This window comes from Rhinatrema bivittatum, chromosome 4 (genome assembly GCF_901001135.1).
Source record: "Rhinatrema bivittatum chromosome 4, aRhiBiv1.1, whole genome shotgun sequence".
In the NCBI taxonomy this organism is placed as follows: domain Eukaryota; kingdom Metazoa; phylum Chordata; class Amphibia; order Gymnophiona; family Rhinatrematidae; genus Rhinatrema; species Rhinatrema bivittatum.
The window spans coordinates 247,304,789-247,322,297 of record NC_042618.1 but is presented as its reverse complement, the minus strand read 5'-3'; the positions used below and the strand labels follow the sequence as shown (position 1 = coordinate 247,322,297).

At 43.9% G+C, this 17,509-nt stretch overlaps 1 protein-coding gene across 1 annotated transcript in view; it reads left to right on the top strand.

Annotated features, from left to right (window-relative positions):
• ERGIC2 (ERGIC and golgi 2) overlaps positions 1-17,509 on the top strand; it is a 162,518-nt gene that overhangs the window by 119,153 nt on the left and 25,856 nt on the right. The window contains exon 12 of the mRNA XM_029599996.1: positions 5,358-5,455. Within this exon, the coding sequence (XP_029455856.1) occupies positions 5,358-5,455 (98 nt within the window). The remainder of the gene's footprint in view (positions 1-5,357; positions 5,456-17,509) is intronic.

The following is a 17,509-nucleotide window of genomic DNA, read 5'->3' as shown; positions in this document are numbered from 1 at the left end:
AACTTACAGAGATAGGGCTTTCTCCACAGCAGGACCCACTCTTTGGAACTCCATACCAACGGAACTAAGACAGGAACCCTGCTTACTGACATTCAGAAAAAGACTCAAAACATGGCTTTTCAAACAAGCCTTCCCAGACTCAGATTAAACCCAATTCTCTCCGACATTCAACCTCCAAGCAACAACTTTCTTTTTACAACCATCCTTTTAAAAACTACATCTTTGTGATCTGAACAATTCATTGTAAATCACACACTTCCCTTTTTGGAAATTCTACCATTTTATGGGTTAATATACTATGTTAAAGTTACTATCTTTTCTTCTTCTTGCTCCTAGTTGTACGACTCCTTGTTTTATTGTAACTGCATCTATAGTATGTTTAGTACATATTATCTCGTTCTCTGTTCCGGTTATCACCCATTGTTTATTGTAAACCGGCTTGATGTGACATTTTTACGAATGCCGGTATAGAAAAAATCAAAATAAATAAAAAATAAATAGAGAGGGGTGGCCCCATACTTGAATTAGGGCAGTCTGCCATCTCCTGGTTGAGTTCCCATTCGTGGTGCTGTAAAATCCTGATGAGTCTGTCTGCTCTTGAGTTTTCTATACTGGGGAGTTAATTCGTTTGGAGTGCGATGGACTCCCTTTCCGCCCATTCCAAGATGCGTACAGCTTCTCGGCCGAACCTCCATGAACCGGACCCTCCCTTCCTTGTTTATGTAGAACATAGCCACCTGGTTGTCTGTGTGGACCATGACTGTCTTCCCCCATAGGGAATCCCTGAATGTGTGCAAGGTCCAACAGGTTTATTTGCGCCCTCTTCCAGTCTGACAATCGGCCTTGGGTTTGAAACTGATCTATGTAGGCACCCCAGCCTTTGCTTGAGGCGTCTATGGTCAGGACGATCTGATGGGGGCCGGTTGTCGAAAGGGCATTCCCATGAACAGTGTCCTAGGGCGCAGCCACCCCTGGAGATCCCTTTTCATGCTTGTAGTGACCTTGTCATGACAATGGGGTGCAGATACTGTGTCCACTATTTTCAGGCCCCACTGTAGTCTGCGCATGTGTAGGCACGTGTGTGGCACCACATAGACTGACAAGTTGGACTTTTCGTAGTTGACCAGTAAGTCCAACTCTTCCAGGCATCAGATGGTGATTTGTAGGCTGTGTTGCAGGGAAGGTGGGTCCGGGGCCTTAGAAACGGCCTCAAGAACCTCAGCTGGCATCAGTGCCAGATGCTGGGCCTGGCTTAAGGCCTCAGACCTTCGTCCTGAGGTGCAAGATAAATTGGCAGACTTCCCTTGTACAGGAGAGAACCTATTTGGAGACGAGATCCATGACGCAGTGGCCCAACTCAAAGATCATTATATGAGACCCCGAGTCAGCTGTCTGCTACCACTGAAGCTCCCTCAGCGGCCCGTCTAGGTCCATGTAGGAACTCTAGGAAACAATTCTACAAGCCACGAAGATACTACCCCCCAGTAACTCATGCTCATACAGCTCTGCCCTCTCAAAGAGGCCATTCTCGCCAACAAAGGGCACTTAGGCCACAGCCTGCTTCCCAGCCTAGCCCTGCAGCGGGGTTTTGACTCACATACAGAGAGCACAAGCCAACTCCCCCTGCCCGCTCCAGCCAACTCGCCTGTCGGAGGTCATCTGTACAGTTCTTTTGCCAAGAATTGGCTTCCAATCACCACCAACCGATGGCTATTGTCCATCATAGCCCACGGTTGCCACCTTAATCTTCTCGCAGTACCACCAGACTTCCCCACCTTCTCCGGCATGGAGTTTGGTCAATCACACTACGACTGATTCGGAACTACAGTTTAGAACCATGGAACCGGTTCCCAGGGGCCAGTGGGGCCAAGGGATCTACTCCCGCTATTTTCTCATCCCAAAAAAGTCAGACGGCCTCCGACCCATTCTCGATCTTCAGGCCTTAAACATGTTCCTATGCAGAGAGTGGTTCAGAATAGTGTCCTTGGGCACCCTACTCCCGCTACTGCAGCAGGGAGAAATGCTCTGCTCTCTGGATTTGCAGGACGCTTATGCACATATTGTGATTTTTTCCATCCCATTGCAAATATCTGCGGTTCGTCGTGGGTTATCGTCACTTCCAGTACAGGGTTTTCCCCTTTGGGCTCGCCTCCGTGCCCCGGGTGTTTACGAAGTGCCTGGCAGTTGTCGCAGCTCATCTGCGCTGAGACGGCATACATATCTTCCCATATCTGGACGATTGGCTCATAAAAAGTTCATCCAAAGGGGGGGGGGGGCCTTCATTCCCTCTACTTGACTCTGCAACTCCTTCAGTCATCAGGGTTCCTAGTCAATTACCCAAAATTCCATTTGACTCTGTCTCAACAAATGTCATTTGTCTAGGCAGACTTGGACACAACTTTGGCCAAGGCATTACTCCCCAGCGAACGCATAGCCTCCCTATCCAACCTGGCTGCCTCCATCCGCCGCCAGCTGACAGCCTCTGCTCACCTGCTCCTTGGGTTGCTCGGTCACATGGCACTGTCTGTCCACGTAACCCCAATGGCCCGCCTAGCCATGAAAGTCACCCAGTGGACTCTCCGTTCCAGTAGCGCCAAGCCTCTCGGGAACTCTCAGCACAGGTCCACATAAACCATTCCACTCTGGCTCTCCCTCACCTGGTGGATGCAGAAGTCCAACTTGAGAAAAGGGCTTCCTTTTCAGCCCCCAGCTGCTCAAATAACTTTGATCACTGATGCCTCCAACCTAGGCTGGGGCGCCCATGTCAACGACCTGCATACACAAGGGATGTGGTTGAGAGCAGAGGCGGCCTGCCAGATCAACTTCCTGGAACTCTGGGCAATGTGGTACACCCTCTATGCATTTCAGGACTGCCTGTCCAACAAAATCATCCTGATCCAGACTGACAACCAGGTAGCCAGATTTGGGCCTGGGCCTTGTTGCATTCCATTCTCCTGCGAGCCACCTACCTGGCAGGCACTCAGAATGTAGTGACGGACCACCTCAGCTGGACATTCCAGCCCCACGAGTGGTTCCTGAGCCCCTCTGTAGCGACCAGGATCTTCCGCCGGAGGGGTCAACTGGATGTCGATCTCTTTGCGTCCCCACAGAACCACAAGGTGGACTGATTCTGCTCCCTACAGGGGGACCACAGGAAACCATTCATGGATGCCTTCGCCCACTCCTGGAGTGTGGGTCTGCTATACGCGTACCCTCCAATTCCATTAATAACCAAGACTCTCGTGAAGCTACAGCAGGACTGAGGCTCCATGATCCACGTAGTCCCGCATTGGTCGTGTCAGGTCTGATTCCCCATCCTCCGCGACCTCTCTGTCTAGGAACCCATTCGCCTGGGCACCTCGCCTGACCTCATCACTCAGGATCAGGGCAGGCTACGCTACCTGAACTTACGGTCCCTGTCCCTAACCGCATGGATGTTAAAGCCTGATTGTCCATTCTCTCAACCTTTCTGCCAATGTCTCGCAGGTCCTAGTAGCTTCGCGAAAGCCTTCCTCATGGAAGTCATATCTGGCGACGTGGAAGCAGTTCTCCTTGTGGTCCACTCAAGAAGCCCTTGACCACTTCTCTTGCCCCCATGCCGAGGCTTTTGGGCTACCTCTGGTACCTTTGAGTCCAGACTACAGACCAACTCAATCAGGGTGCATCTGAGTGCCATTAGCGCATAACATCGAGGGGTGGGTGACACCCCAGTCTCTGTGCAGCCCTTCGGGTGCTTCATGAGAGGCTTACTACAGCCTCCGCTACTGTCCTCCTATTGTGGCCTGGGACCTCAACATAGTGCTGTCGTGGATCATGCGTTCTCCGTTTGAGCCACTGCACTCCTGCGAGTTCAAGCACCTTACCTGGAAGGTCCTCTTCCTCATTGAGGTTACTTCTGCGTGCAGAGTCAGTGAGCTACAGGCCCTAGTGACCTTATACAGCTTACATGAGGTTCTTCCATGACAGGGTGGTACTGCGCACTCACCCTAAGTTTCTGCCTAAGGTAGTGAGTCTTCCACCTAAATCAGTCCATTGTGTTGCCCATTTTTTTCCCGAGGCCACTCTCACACCCAGGTGAGCGGGCTCTGCATACCTTGGACTGCAAGCGTGCTCTCGCCTTTTATTTAGAGCGCACCGCAACCCACAGTCAGTCCACCCAACTCTGTCTCCTTTGACAACAATAGACTGGGAGTTGCGGTGGGCAAGCAGACACTCTCTAATTGGTTGGTGGACTATATTGCTTTCTGCTACTAGCAAGCAGGCCTTCCGTTCGAGGGCTGCGTGAAATCGCACTCAGTGAGAGCCATGGCAGCGTCAGTGGCACACTTCCGAACAGTCCCTATTGCCGAAATCTGCAAGACCACGACATGGAGCTCCCGCTACACTTTCGCAGCCCATTACTCTCTGGATAAGGACAGTCGACATGATAGCGTCTTCGGCCAGTCTGTCCTCCGTAGTCTGTTTCCAGTGTTTCCCACTCTTCCTACCTAGGGCCCAGTCTGGTGTTCAGGCTGTCCCGTTGTTGCCAACAGCACCCCAGTTTTGTGCTTGTTGAACGTTATTGGGTGTCTGTTGGCCCAGCTTGTCCTGGGAGAAAACAGAGTTGCTTACCTGCAACAGGTGTTCCAGGACAGCAGGATGTTAGTCCTCACAAAACCCGCCCGCCACCCTGCGGAGTTGGGTTCGCTTTTGTTTTATTTTTCACTCGTACTTTTGCTATAAAATGAAACTGAAGGGGGACCCCGTGTGGCCACAGGGTTAGTGGCATGCTGGGCATGCTCAGTGTGCCAGTCAAAGTTCTAGAAACTTTGACAAAAGTATTCCGTGACAGGCCTCCATCTGATGATGTCACCCATCTGTGAGGACTAACATCATGCTGTCCTGGGAGAACACCTGTTACAGGTAAGCAACTCTGCTTTATTGGGAAAACTTCTGACCAGATACCAGACCTTCTTGCACAGTGTTTCAGCAACTTTAGCTAAAAGGAATTGTCAGCATTACAGAGCCTTTTATCTAGGTCACTAGTTCAAATCAGCACAGGCAATAGGAAATTAGAAAGGTGGTCTATGTGAAATGAGTTTCTCAGTCCAGTTCCAGGGACCATGGCAATTGCATTCATTCTGCAGCCTCTGATTCCTATGAATTCTACTGCATAGCTTATCACAAATTTAGGACAAGGACAGGAGAAGAATTTAGTATAATATTTAAAGTAATTCAGACATATATGTTTAATTTGTGTGACCTATGTAAAATGACCCTCTTTTTCTTCTCGGTAGCAAACGTATAATTTTAATAAAAATGCTATAGAAAGTGACAGTTCTCAGCTTTGTAGAAAAATTTCAAATTTTTTTTTTCAGATAACCAGATGTTTCAGTATTTTATCACGATTGTGCCAACAAAACTCAATACATACAAAATTTCTTCAGATACTCATCAGTTTTCAGTGACAGAAAGGGTAAGTTGGAGATGACTGGCTCCATGGCATTTTAGTCTACTTTCATACCTAAACTACTTCATCATGTTAACAGAATGTCAAAAAGAAATGAGTACAGTTCTGGTAAGATTAAGCATTATTGTTTCTTTCTAAAAATTCCACTTCCAGTTGCAATGTTTACAGTTTTTGACAGCCATCAATGACCTTGATACCTCTTTCATTGTGACAGAGTAGGGCAATTGCTTCCTTATCTGTTTCTGCATATTGAGAAGGGTACTTCTAATCATCATGCAAAGCAATTTGCTAAAAGCCATGCTGTCTCAAGGCATGAAGGACAGTACCGCCTCCTAGGCACATGCTCAGCACTGCTGGTTGGCTGGTAGGGACCATCACTGACACAGCTGTCAGCTTCCCTCCCTTTCTTACTGGGCCTGTGCATGCCAGCCCCGTCAGAACCTGAAATCACCACATTGTGTTGTAGCCTGGGCTAAAGGATTGCCCATGCTGAAAGCACTTTAAACAGAATTAGACTTACTCCAAATATTGCATCTTATACCAGCATATTCAATGTTTCAAACTTTGCTGTCTTTTTCATGTGGTAGGGGCTTTAGTCAGATTCCTCTGGTGCATACTGCACTCTGATTTCATTTCCAAAAGCTTGTGCCCAGAAACTGTGCTGCAGAGATGCTAGCTGACATGGAACCAACTCAAGACCTGGGATGAATCGCACTACCCTTTAGAACATTTTGAATAAATAGTTTTGGTATGTTCTAAACTTTGAACAATATGTAAACCCAGTTTCCCTGTACGTACCCAGATCAGTCCAGACTCCCGGGTTTTGTCTTCCAGCAGATGGAGACAAGAGAAAGTTTGAGGCTCCGCCTCATAACCCAGTGTGCCACCTGTTACTCTTCAGTATTTCTCTGTCTCCATCAGATGGAAGTAGTACAAAACCTGTGGTTCTGTACCTGAGCCTAGGGAAAAAAGAAAGAAGGAAGGAGAACAGAACTTCTGTGCAGAGAGAAACAGGTCTCCCAGGAGGTTGTGAGGTCCTGGTGGTACTATCCTCCCCCTGGTTGTAGGCAGGAACGAGCAGGGTTGGTGACCCTGTCTGTGTGCTCCTCTGTGTGCCGGGGGTGATAGCTGGGGGACCAGTTCCCTCCCCCCTTTTGTAGCCTGCAGACTCTGCCAACTCTCAGGGAAGTAGTTCTTCTTTGTGTTCCTTTCCCTGATGATACTTGTGAGTAAAAAAAAAAACCAAAAAACAACAAACCTATAAAAGAAAACTTCGGAAGCAGGGGCTCCTTGTGGCAGGAGCGATTCGCTGCCGGGGGGTGGGGCCGCCCATGCGAGGGATTGCACTTTGGGCGACAAAATTGTCAGGCTTGGCCTGCGCATCACCCAAAATTGTAATGGCAAGCTTAATGAGTGCCACCTGCTCTTTTACAGAGCAGGACTTCATAGCACCGCAATTAGTATCGAATGGCAGGAAAACTGGCACAAGGCTTCAGCTGCCCTGTGTCCTCCAATGGTGCGACATGACTGTAGCATAATACTAAAGAGCACTTGTGAATTGGAGCACGGCTTCAATGGTCCTGCATCCACAACAGTGCTACATTGCAGTAGCAGGATCATATGGAGCATTTAGTGCATTGACGTTCAGCAAGTAAGGGCATGGTCACCCCTAGGGATTGAGAATATATTGATAATTGAATGAATGTTAGTAATTGTTTATTAATTGAATTGTAGTGACCTATGCTGTGGCCATATCCATCCAATAAAGATATTTTCAAATACTGGACTGACAAAGGTGTCTCTTACAAATACAACAAACTTGGGGACAGGGTGGGGTTAATTATAGATAGGCAAGAGGAGACTTTCACATCTGAGATGATTGAGGAGCTGACTCGCCCCAACTAAGGCAGGGAGACGCTCCATCTCTGGAACAAGGGAGGGGAACTGAATGGGGGCGCAGCAAACAGAATTTAAAGATGGGCCGGTCCACCTTCCAGCCTCTTTCTTTCGGCAGACTAAGGATAGGGACATAGGACGTTAACAGATTTGACAAGATGAGATGAACTGCCTGATTGCAAAGCTTTAAAAAGACAATTTTTAATTCAAGTCTCAGAGAGACAATCAGTGAAGGTATTGCAATAATGGAGTCACATAGTCATACTTTTTTTTCCCTAAAAATAAATTTAGCCACCATATTTTGGACTTCTTGAAGATGGATGCATTGCATGAGAAAAAAGACAATGATGTAAGGCATTATAGTAATCCAGTTTATTGATTGCAAGTGAATGAGTTAGTTTTCAAATCAGCAATACACAGATAAGGCATGCATAAAAGTAAGAGTTCTGAACCAATTTTGATACTTGCGCATCAAAAGTGAGTTGAGTCAAACTTGATTACCAAAATAGTGATGATTTTTTAAACGATTTTGAGAGTCGGCAATGAAGGGAGATGCAAGATTAGAAGTATCAGTATTAGTGAACCAAATAGCTTCTAACTTTGTGGAATTTAACTTGAGTTTAGATGAGTGAAGCAAGTTAACAACTTCAGAAAGGCAGTTGTTGAACTTTGCTAGACAATAATGAGAGATGGAGTCTGTGCAGGCAATTATCTGAATGTCGTCCGCATAAAGAAAGACAGCGAAATCTAAGCTTTCAATGAAAGTAGCTAAGGGAGAGAGAGATTTAAAGAGTAGTGGAACATAACAGGCATGTGATGAGACTGAGATGAGGATGAGTTCCAGTCAACATAATATGACTTGTTAGAGAGAAAAGAAGTAAGCCAGTTGAGTGGAGAGCTTCTCAATCCAAGATCAGTCAACCATTTTATCAGTAACGTATGGTCAATGGTTGGTATCAAAGGCTTTACTCATTTCTAAAAGAACCATGATTACAACCTTGCTACCATCAAAATTAATGCTAAATATCATTTAGGAGAGTAGTTAAAGCAGTCTCTGTACTGTACGCTGAAACCTGGATTGCTCTGAAGCTACAAGTGATTAGACATGCCTGTCTTCAGGGAAAGAATTCTGATCCATACTGACAACCAAGTAGCAATGTTTTACATCAACAAGCAAAGGGGCACAGGGTCATAGATCCTCTGATAGGAATCCTTGAGAATTTGTGAGTGTGCTTACAAACCTGAAGCCTTCCTGCAAGCAGCCATTCCTCCTAGGATATCCAATATGTTGGGGGGATTGCCTCAGCAGTGTTTTGTCCTCACGAATGGTGTCAAGATCAAACAACCTGTCTGCTATCATTTGATCTAGTTTGTCTTATTCACATCGGAAGGCAACAGGAAAGTGTAAAGATTCTGCTCCATTCTTCAGAGCAAATTCAGGTCCGCTCTGGATGGTTGTCTGTTCAAATAGGATACAAATCTACTGTATGCTTTTCTATTGCTTCTGTTGGTGGCCAGAACATTTCAGAAAGCGTTCAAAGATCGGGCGCATCTGATCCTCATTACTCCAGTGTGGTCCCCCACAAATTAAGTTTTCATACCTCATCTGGTTGTCGATCAGCCTTCTGGGATTTGATCTGACTTTAACCTAGGAGGAAGGTAGTCAGTCATTCGAATATTCCCTTTCTCAATTTGACGGCATGGATGTTGAATGTTAGCTAGTATCATCTATTGTTATCCAAGGAATTTAAGACTATTATAATCTCCACCAGGAAGCCTTTAAGAAGAAGAATTTAGTTTTTAAATGGAAAAGATTCTCATCCTTGTTTTAAGCAAGCTCCCTGGACCCATTTGCCTGCAAGCCAAATTGCTTCAATACTTATTCTCCCTCTTCAGCTCTGGTCTCAATATGTCATCGGTCAAAGTGCATCTCGATGCCCTAGTGGCTTACTATGTTCCAGTGGATGGTAAACCGATATCTATACATCCTTTAGTGTCAAAGTTCATGAAATGCTTGTGGCAAACAAGACATCTGGTGATATTGGCACAGCTAATGAAACCACCTTACAAAGAGTTAGTCGGCTTCATTGAAGCTCCTCACCTGGAAGGCAGAGTTCTTAGTTGCCATTATATCTGCTAGAAGAGACAGTGATCTTAAAGCACTGGCTTATTAATTTCTGTGCATACAAGTTTTTCACAACAGAGTGGTGCTGTCGACTCACCCCAAGTTTTTGCCAAAAGTAGTGTCAGCTTTTCATCTGAATCAAGCAATCATTTTGTCCATGTTCTATCCAAAACCTCATGCAAAAGGAGAGAAGGCCCTCCATTCTCTGGACTGCAAAAGACCTTAGCTTATTATCTGAAGAGAATTCGACCACATTGTCAACTCTGTCTCTTCTGATCCTAATAGACTTGGAATAGCAAAGGCCAAATGCATGCTGTCCAACTGGCTAGCAGGATGTATTGTACATTGCTGTGCTCTGGCTGGACTCATCAAAAAAGAACCATGGCTACTTCAGTGGCTTATCTGCGAGCTGTGCCCATTGAAGACATTTACGAAATTACAGTTTTGAGCATCAATTCATACCTTCATGGGACAGTTTGTCAGGAAGTGACAGCAACTTTGGACAAGCAGTTCTGTGTTACCTGTTCACCTAGTAGTCCACTCTCCATGGGGAGGAGGGTGGGGTTCGGGTTGCTTTTTTGGTAAATACTCTGCTACAGCTATCAGTTTGGGACTTCCTACATGTTATTGCCAGTTCAGCCCTGCTTTCTGATGGAGAAAACAAGCTTGCTTTCTATAAACAGTCTTCTAAACGGCAGGATGAATTAGTCATGCTTAATACCCACCCACCTTCCTGGAGAGTCATCTACTTTGCTAAAGCTAAGCTCTAAAATCTACCGAGGGGAACATAACAGTGCGCATTTGGGATCTCCCACACATGCTCAGTAGAGCAAAAGCTGTATGAGCTATGAGAAGGGTCTGTTCAGCACTATTGGAGGATGTCACCCATGTGAGAGAGATATTTAAAAACAACGTATTTAATTTAATACCCTTGTAAGGCTTCTCTTTTTCCAGCTGAACCAGCTTCCAAGTTCAAGGTCCTTGTTATTATGTAACTTTTGGCTTCTCTGCTTTGTCTCCGCTAATTATAAAAAAAGTTGTTCCTTATGTTACGTTATGTTATACTGATCTACCCCTGTTCGATGTAAACCGACCTGATAGGGTATTCAACCTTGAAGGCCGGTATAGAAAAATGTTAAATAAATAAATAATTTACTTAATGTATACTGGGTTCAAGATATACTTGCTTTATGCAATCACTGTGCATAGTTTCCCTTCTCTGCCCCTTTTTCTAGGGGTGTAAAAGTATGCATGCTATGAAAGTGTGCATACTTTCTGGGGGGTGAAACATAGCAATAATCATACCATGTTTTTTCCTGGGTAAACACAGGTTTCATCACAGAAAAAACTTCCCATTGCCCCCATAACATGGAAGTACAACAGCTTGGCAACTAAACCTTTCAAAAAAATTGTACTTGCTGGTTTTACTGTTTCACGTAAAAGCTAGAATCAACATCGTTAAATTTAACTAAAGGTTCATAAATTTTCATCTTTGTTGCATGTACAACTGAACAAAATAAAACAAACTTTCTCAAGAGAAGCAAATTTGCCTAATGAGTTAATATTAACTATTTGTATCCTAAACAGCTGTTCTTCACCATCTTATTTCCCTACCATGGGAAGAAAAATGTTTCCTTTTAAATTCAACAGAAATGTTATGTTTGTGATGTTTCCTGGTTAGCTTTTCCTTTCGTAGACATGACACACATCTCATTTACATGTTGCTGTTTTGTGTATTTGCCTCTGTGTCACCCATTCAGTTTTTATTTTGTAACTTAGAGAATTATTTTTTTTATTTTTCCCTCTTACAACCCTTGTGACAGTGGAGCCTTTATTAACTTTGAGGGAAAGAGGGAAGTCTGTTTTGAGTAACCTTTATAGTACCACTTTCTAGCCAGTAGGGGTCAGTGCAACCATTCTTCCTCTCCTTAAGTTTGAGCATTTTGCATTTATGGATACCTAATCTTTCCTGGACTCGTCACTCAGGAGGAGTATTTTGCGCTGTTGTGTTACAAACTGAAATGTGGGGCAAACTCGTTAGGTTTTTCATGAAAAAAATCTTAAAAGAAAATTCCTCTCTGCTTTGAGGTCTCACAGACTCTCTAAAGTTTTTGTCCTCTTCTGCTGTATTGTATTGACAGTGTCAGAAATAACTGCTCTCACCTGATTTGTGTTACAAATGATAATCTACCCTCGGAGTCCTTTTGATTTTACAGGCAATGTTTTAATTATGTTGTGCACGTAAAATAATCTGTCAGCTAATAACTAAAAATCAGCAGAAATATTTTCCAAATACAAATTTGATCACAACAAAAAATGATCTGTCAGCTTCATTTTGTGACCACCTGGCAGAATTGCTAGATCCAATTATCCAATATTTATAGGTATCTACACTTTATTTTTGTTTTAACATCTTTGGAGTGTGTGTTTATTATTGTGTTCATGTTAAATTTCAACTTTTGTATAAAGCACAAATCTCTTAGCTGTTAACTCTCCTTTTAATGCCAACTTCTACCATTAGAATACCAGCGTATTAATAATGGAGAAAAGAGCAGTATGAGATGAGCTAATTGCACTAGTGTCACGTATGTTCCCTCAGCTAGGATGGGCCTTAATTGACCTTGAATATGACAAACCAGTGTAGATGCTGTGCAACTTGGAATAACAAAATGGGAACTGTCAAGAAGCCGCATAACATATATTATGACACTTAGTAAAAATATGGTTTGACTCCACAAGTTACCAACCTTTCCAAGAACAAGTATTTTTCTTAAGCTCTGGAATTAATTGTCAGCGGGTGTGGTTAAGACAGTTAGCAGGGCTGAGTTTAAAAAAATGTTTGAACAAGTTCCTGGAGGAAGAAATCCATGAACTGTTAACCAAGTAGGTTTAAGAAATAGCCACTACTTATCACTGCACAATAGTAACAAGGGATCTGTTTCCTGTTTGGGATCTTGCCAGGTACTTATGACCTGGATTGGCAACTGTTGGAAACAAGATACTGAGCTTGATGGGCCCTCTTTCTGACTTAGAATGGCGATTCTTATGTTATCCTTTGCTTAGTTACCTCTCTCCGCCCATCTATCTAATTCTGAAAAACCTGGATCTGAAGGAAGGAAGAAAATTAGCTTTTATTGATCTTAAACTTATTTTCAGAATTTGTCTTTAAGAAACAAAAAGATAATTTCTCTCACTCAAAAATGAATTAGTACAATTAAAACCTCAGTTAATGAGTGGATTGGGTTTTTTGCAAAGTGGGAATTGGGAGGCCGTTGGCAAGAAAGTAGCAGCAATGATTTTGTATCTATTTTAACATGAAGAAAATGATTGCTTGAATAAGGGTTTCTTTTCAAGTTCTTTTCACTGTCATAATATGCAGAAATGTTGTTTTGGGTTTTTATTTTATTTATTTTTTTTTTTTTTTACTGTGAAATGCTGTTCTACATGTTGACCTTATTTATCCTCCTCGTTCTTCAAGACTGAGAGGAGCACTAGTGTATTTACAGTTGATTAGTAGTATATTTGGGATTAGCAAATGTGTCTAACTTGCTGGAAGAAAAACATATTTTAGGCAGTTGCTGTGCAGTTAAGTTGTGCAATGCTGCTATTTGTTAGAAGATTGTTTTAAATGGATAGTGGTCACATGCTTGAAGTGCAGTGAACCTGTTCCATGATAAATTGTCTTTTTATTTAGTGTTCCCCCACTGGATCTAGTTTCCCTTATTAGCTGCTTGTTGCTGATTTCTGTTTAGCACATTACAGCTCTTACTGCTGCCAGTGCATTTCCTCAGCAAGTTCTACCTGACAGCATATTTATCATCTACTTTTATAAATGCACATTCAGCAAAGTGTGCTTCTTAAAAGGTAGATTGTACATGTATGGGATTATTTTCTCCTGTTGGGACTATACAGTTTTATTTTATTTTAAATACCTATTTTTGTTTCCCTTATAGTGAATCTTTTGTACTTTTGTTATTCTTTTTACCATAACAAATACACTGCCCTATATACTATGGGGTTGATTTTTTAAGACCCGTGCGTGTCCATGTGCATGCGATTCCCGGTGCATGCACATGGATGTGCCAATTTTATAACATGGAAATATAGATACAATGATACTAGACACTTATAAAATATCAATATATATGCAAAGTCTAGCCCAAGTATGGCTGAAGATTGTATAGTGACAACTGGGGAAACCTCATATAGTGCCTAATATAGACTATTTTGATGCCTATTGCTACTGGAAATCTGACTCCACGGCTGTGGATGTCAGACAAGGTTGTAATCATTGGTTACCCCAGAAGGTATGATGCTGTACTGACTATTAAAGCTATCATATGAGTCAGGATAAAGATGCTGGTATCCAAAAATGTGTTTTACCAGATTGTGTTATGCTCACTGTTTTGGCGCCAAGATTGTAAAAAAATCTTCATGCTGTGAGTGTGTCAGTCCCGCGGGACTGACACACTCACAGCATGAAGATTTTTTTACAATCTTGGCGCCAAAACAGTGAGCATAACACAATCTGGTAAAACACATTTTTGGATACCAGCATCTTTATCCTGACTCATATGATAGCTTTAATAGTCAGTACAGCATCATACCTTTTGGGGTAACCAATGATTACAACCTTGTCTGACATCCACAGCCGTGGAGTCAGATTTCCAGTAGCCATATAGGCATCAAAATAGTCTATATTAGGCACTATATGAGGTTTCCCCAGTTGTCACTATACAATCTTCAGCCATACTTGGGCTAGACTTTGCATATATATTGATATTTTATAACATGCGTAGCAAATTTTAAAATCCGCACGAGCGGCCTGCAACTCATGAGCGCGCAGGGAGGGGGAATTTATAATCCACGCACAGCTAACTTGATCAACTAGTTCCCGGTTCCCTCCCAGGCCGTTCCAATTGAGTGGACTGGGAGGGAACTTCCCTAATCCTATCCTTCCTCCCTATTCCCCTCGACTCCCCACCCTCTAAACTTACCCTAACTATCCCCAAATTTTTTATTTTCGCTTAGTGCTCCTCTGGAGCAGAAGTAATTTCCGACACGCTCGCTTCCCCAAGACAGCGTCGAATGGTGCTGTCCCGGCCTGCCCAGATTACACCCCTTGGCCCACCTGTTTCTTTGAGCCCGGCACTTCAGTGCGTAATGACCGCTTTTGCAATGAGCCCATCTCCAGAGCCCTGCATGCATGAAAGCAACTGAAATGTTTTTGCTTACATTAACGGGGCCCTTTGTAAAATGCGTGCAGCGCATGCAAGGCCTGACCACGTGCGGGCCTTTTAAAATGTACTTGTCTGGTTCTATCTCCTTGTTCTATCTTCCTTTGTGGCTTCTTGTAGCTTTATTGGGTGATTTACCAGTAATTGGAAAGACATAGATCAAGAGTATACAACCTTGGTCCTTAATGCTAGCAAAGTAGTAAGGGTTTTAGGATGTCAGAGAGATGGTCTAGAAGTGAAAAACAATTTTCCTTGTAGGCTTTCCATTGTACTGCAGCCTTGTCATGCTGGAGGCATAGTTTAACATCCTGCCTCTTTCTGTTGGCTAGCTGGGTCTAGGAGCTGTTTGAAAGCAGATGCCTGTAGCCCCTGGAGGCGGGGGAGGTGATACCGATATCTATTGGTTAGTTTGAAAAACTGAGGGAGGGAAGCTGCTTTCTATCCCCTCAGCTGCCACAGGTTAGGTTTATAAATCCTATCCTTATAGAGGAAGTGGTAGGGATTAATATAAGAAATCATTCTTTAGATTTTGAATGGCAAAATTGTTACTTGCTTACTTTGCTATTTGAAATTTATATTGTATTTGTAATGTGTCTGATATCTGTGTTAGAACATAATAACATGCCACACTGGGTCAGACCAAGGGTCCATCAAGCCCAGCATCCTGTTTCCAACAGTGGCCAATCCAGGCCATAAGAACCTGGCAAGTACCCAAAAACTAAGTCTATTCCATGTTACCGTTGCTAGTAATAGCGGTGGTTATTATCTAAGTCAATTTAATTAATAGCAGGTAATGGAGTTCTCCTCCAAGAACGTATCCAATCCTTTTTTAAACACAGCTATACTAATTGCACTAACCACATCCTCTGGCAACAAACTCCAGAGTTTAATTGTGCATTGAGTGAAAAAGAACTTTCTCCGATTAGTTTTAAATGTGCCACATGCTAACTTCATGGAGTGCCCCCTAGTCTTTCTGTTATCCTTTGGAACTAAAAGGTCCCACTCTTCTATTCCAGAAAGAGGGGATGTGTCAAACTAGCTCAATTACGAAAACTCTTTTGCAGCTCAAAGAAGACAGGGGACCATGATACCCATAATCCCCTTTTGGCTGAGACTATTCTGGTTTCCTCTCTTCTAGGAGAGGTCCATCAGCGATCAGACTAGGGATTTCCCCAGATCTCATGACTCAGATTCAGGAAGGTTGCACCATTCCAACATCAACTCCTGTCATTCACCGCTTGGATGCTGAAAGGTTGACTTTGCAACCCCCTTGTTATCTGACAATGTCTTGAGTTAGCTTAGCTTCAAGAAAGTATTCCACTAGAAAATTGTATGGATTTAAGAGGAGGAAATTTGCTGTGTGATGTTAACAGATGACCCTATATCCTTTCTCTGCCACACAATAATTACTTGATTACTTTTTACATTTATCTGAGTCTGGTCTCAAGACCAACTCCGTAACAGTTCACCTTAGTGCAGTTGGCCCCTACCATTACCATGTAGAAGGTAAATCCATCTCTGTACAGTTATTAGTTTTCCAGTTTATGCGGGGCGTGCTTCATTTGAAGCCTCCCATCTGGCCTCTTGCTGTGGCTTGGGATCTGTGTATGTGTGTCCCATCTGATGAAAGTTCCCTTTAAGCCACTGCATTCCTGTGACATGAAGTACCTGATTTGGAAGGTTGTGGTTTTGGTGACAGTCACTTCAGCAAGCAGGGTCAATGAGCTTCAGGCTCTAGTAGCTTATTCACTTTCAGCCCAATTTTAAAAGGGCCACGCACGTAAACGGTTACGCATGTGGCTGGGTCTTGCGCATGCTGCGTGCATTTTAGAATGGGCCCGACCACGCATGTAACCCCCGTTAAGTGCTGAAGTGCCAGGCCCTGCAAAAGGGGTAGGCTGGGGGGCATGGTTGAGGCGGTAGGCGGGCTGGAACAGTGCCATTAGCCGCTGGCCAGCTACCAGCGTGCGGAGATTACTTCTGCTCCCCGGGAGCAGTAAGTATTAAAATTTAAAAAAAAATAAAAAATTAGGGATAGGTAGTGTTAGCTTAGGAGTCAGGGAGAAGAGGGGAAGAGGCAGGAAGGGTAGGGTTAGGGATAGGAAAGTTCCCTCCCAGTCTGCTCTTTAATTGGAGCGGACTGGGAGGGAACTGGGGGAGGCCCGATTGAGTCGCCGCATGTATTTTGCTAAAATTCCCCCCTCCCCATTCGCATTGTGGGCTGCCCGCACATGCGCACAGCCATTGGATTTTATAACCTGCGTGCCAGGTTATAAAATCGGCACATCCTTGTGCGAACACACGGGTCTTAAATCGACCCCTCTGTGTCAGATTTTATCATAACATGGTCTTATGCATTTATCTGAAATTTCCATCTAAGGTGGTGTCTGAATTCCATTCTAAGCAGCTTGTCGTCCTTCCAGCATTTTTTTTTTCTCAAGCCACATGGCTTCCAAGGTGAACAAGCATTGCACAGTCTGGGCAGCACAAGAGCCTTAGTCTTCTACCTAGAGCAAACTGAAGCCCATAGAAAGTCCATCCAGCTTTTTGTTTCTTTTGACACAGAAACATAGACTGGGGGGTTTGCCATTGTCAAACAGACTTTATATAATTGGCTAGCAGATTGCACGTACTTCAGTTATGCCCAAGTAGGGCTCAATCTGGTGGGCCGTGTTGAGGCTTGCTTTGTTTGAGCCATGGCAGCGTTGGTGGCTCACCTGTGATCAGTCTCCATAGAGGAGATCTGCAAGGCTGCAATATGGAACTCTCTCAACACATTCACATCTCATTACTGTTTGTACA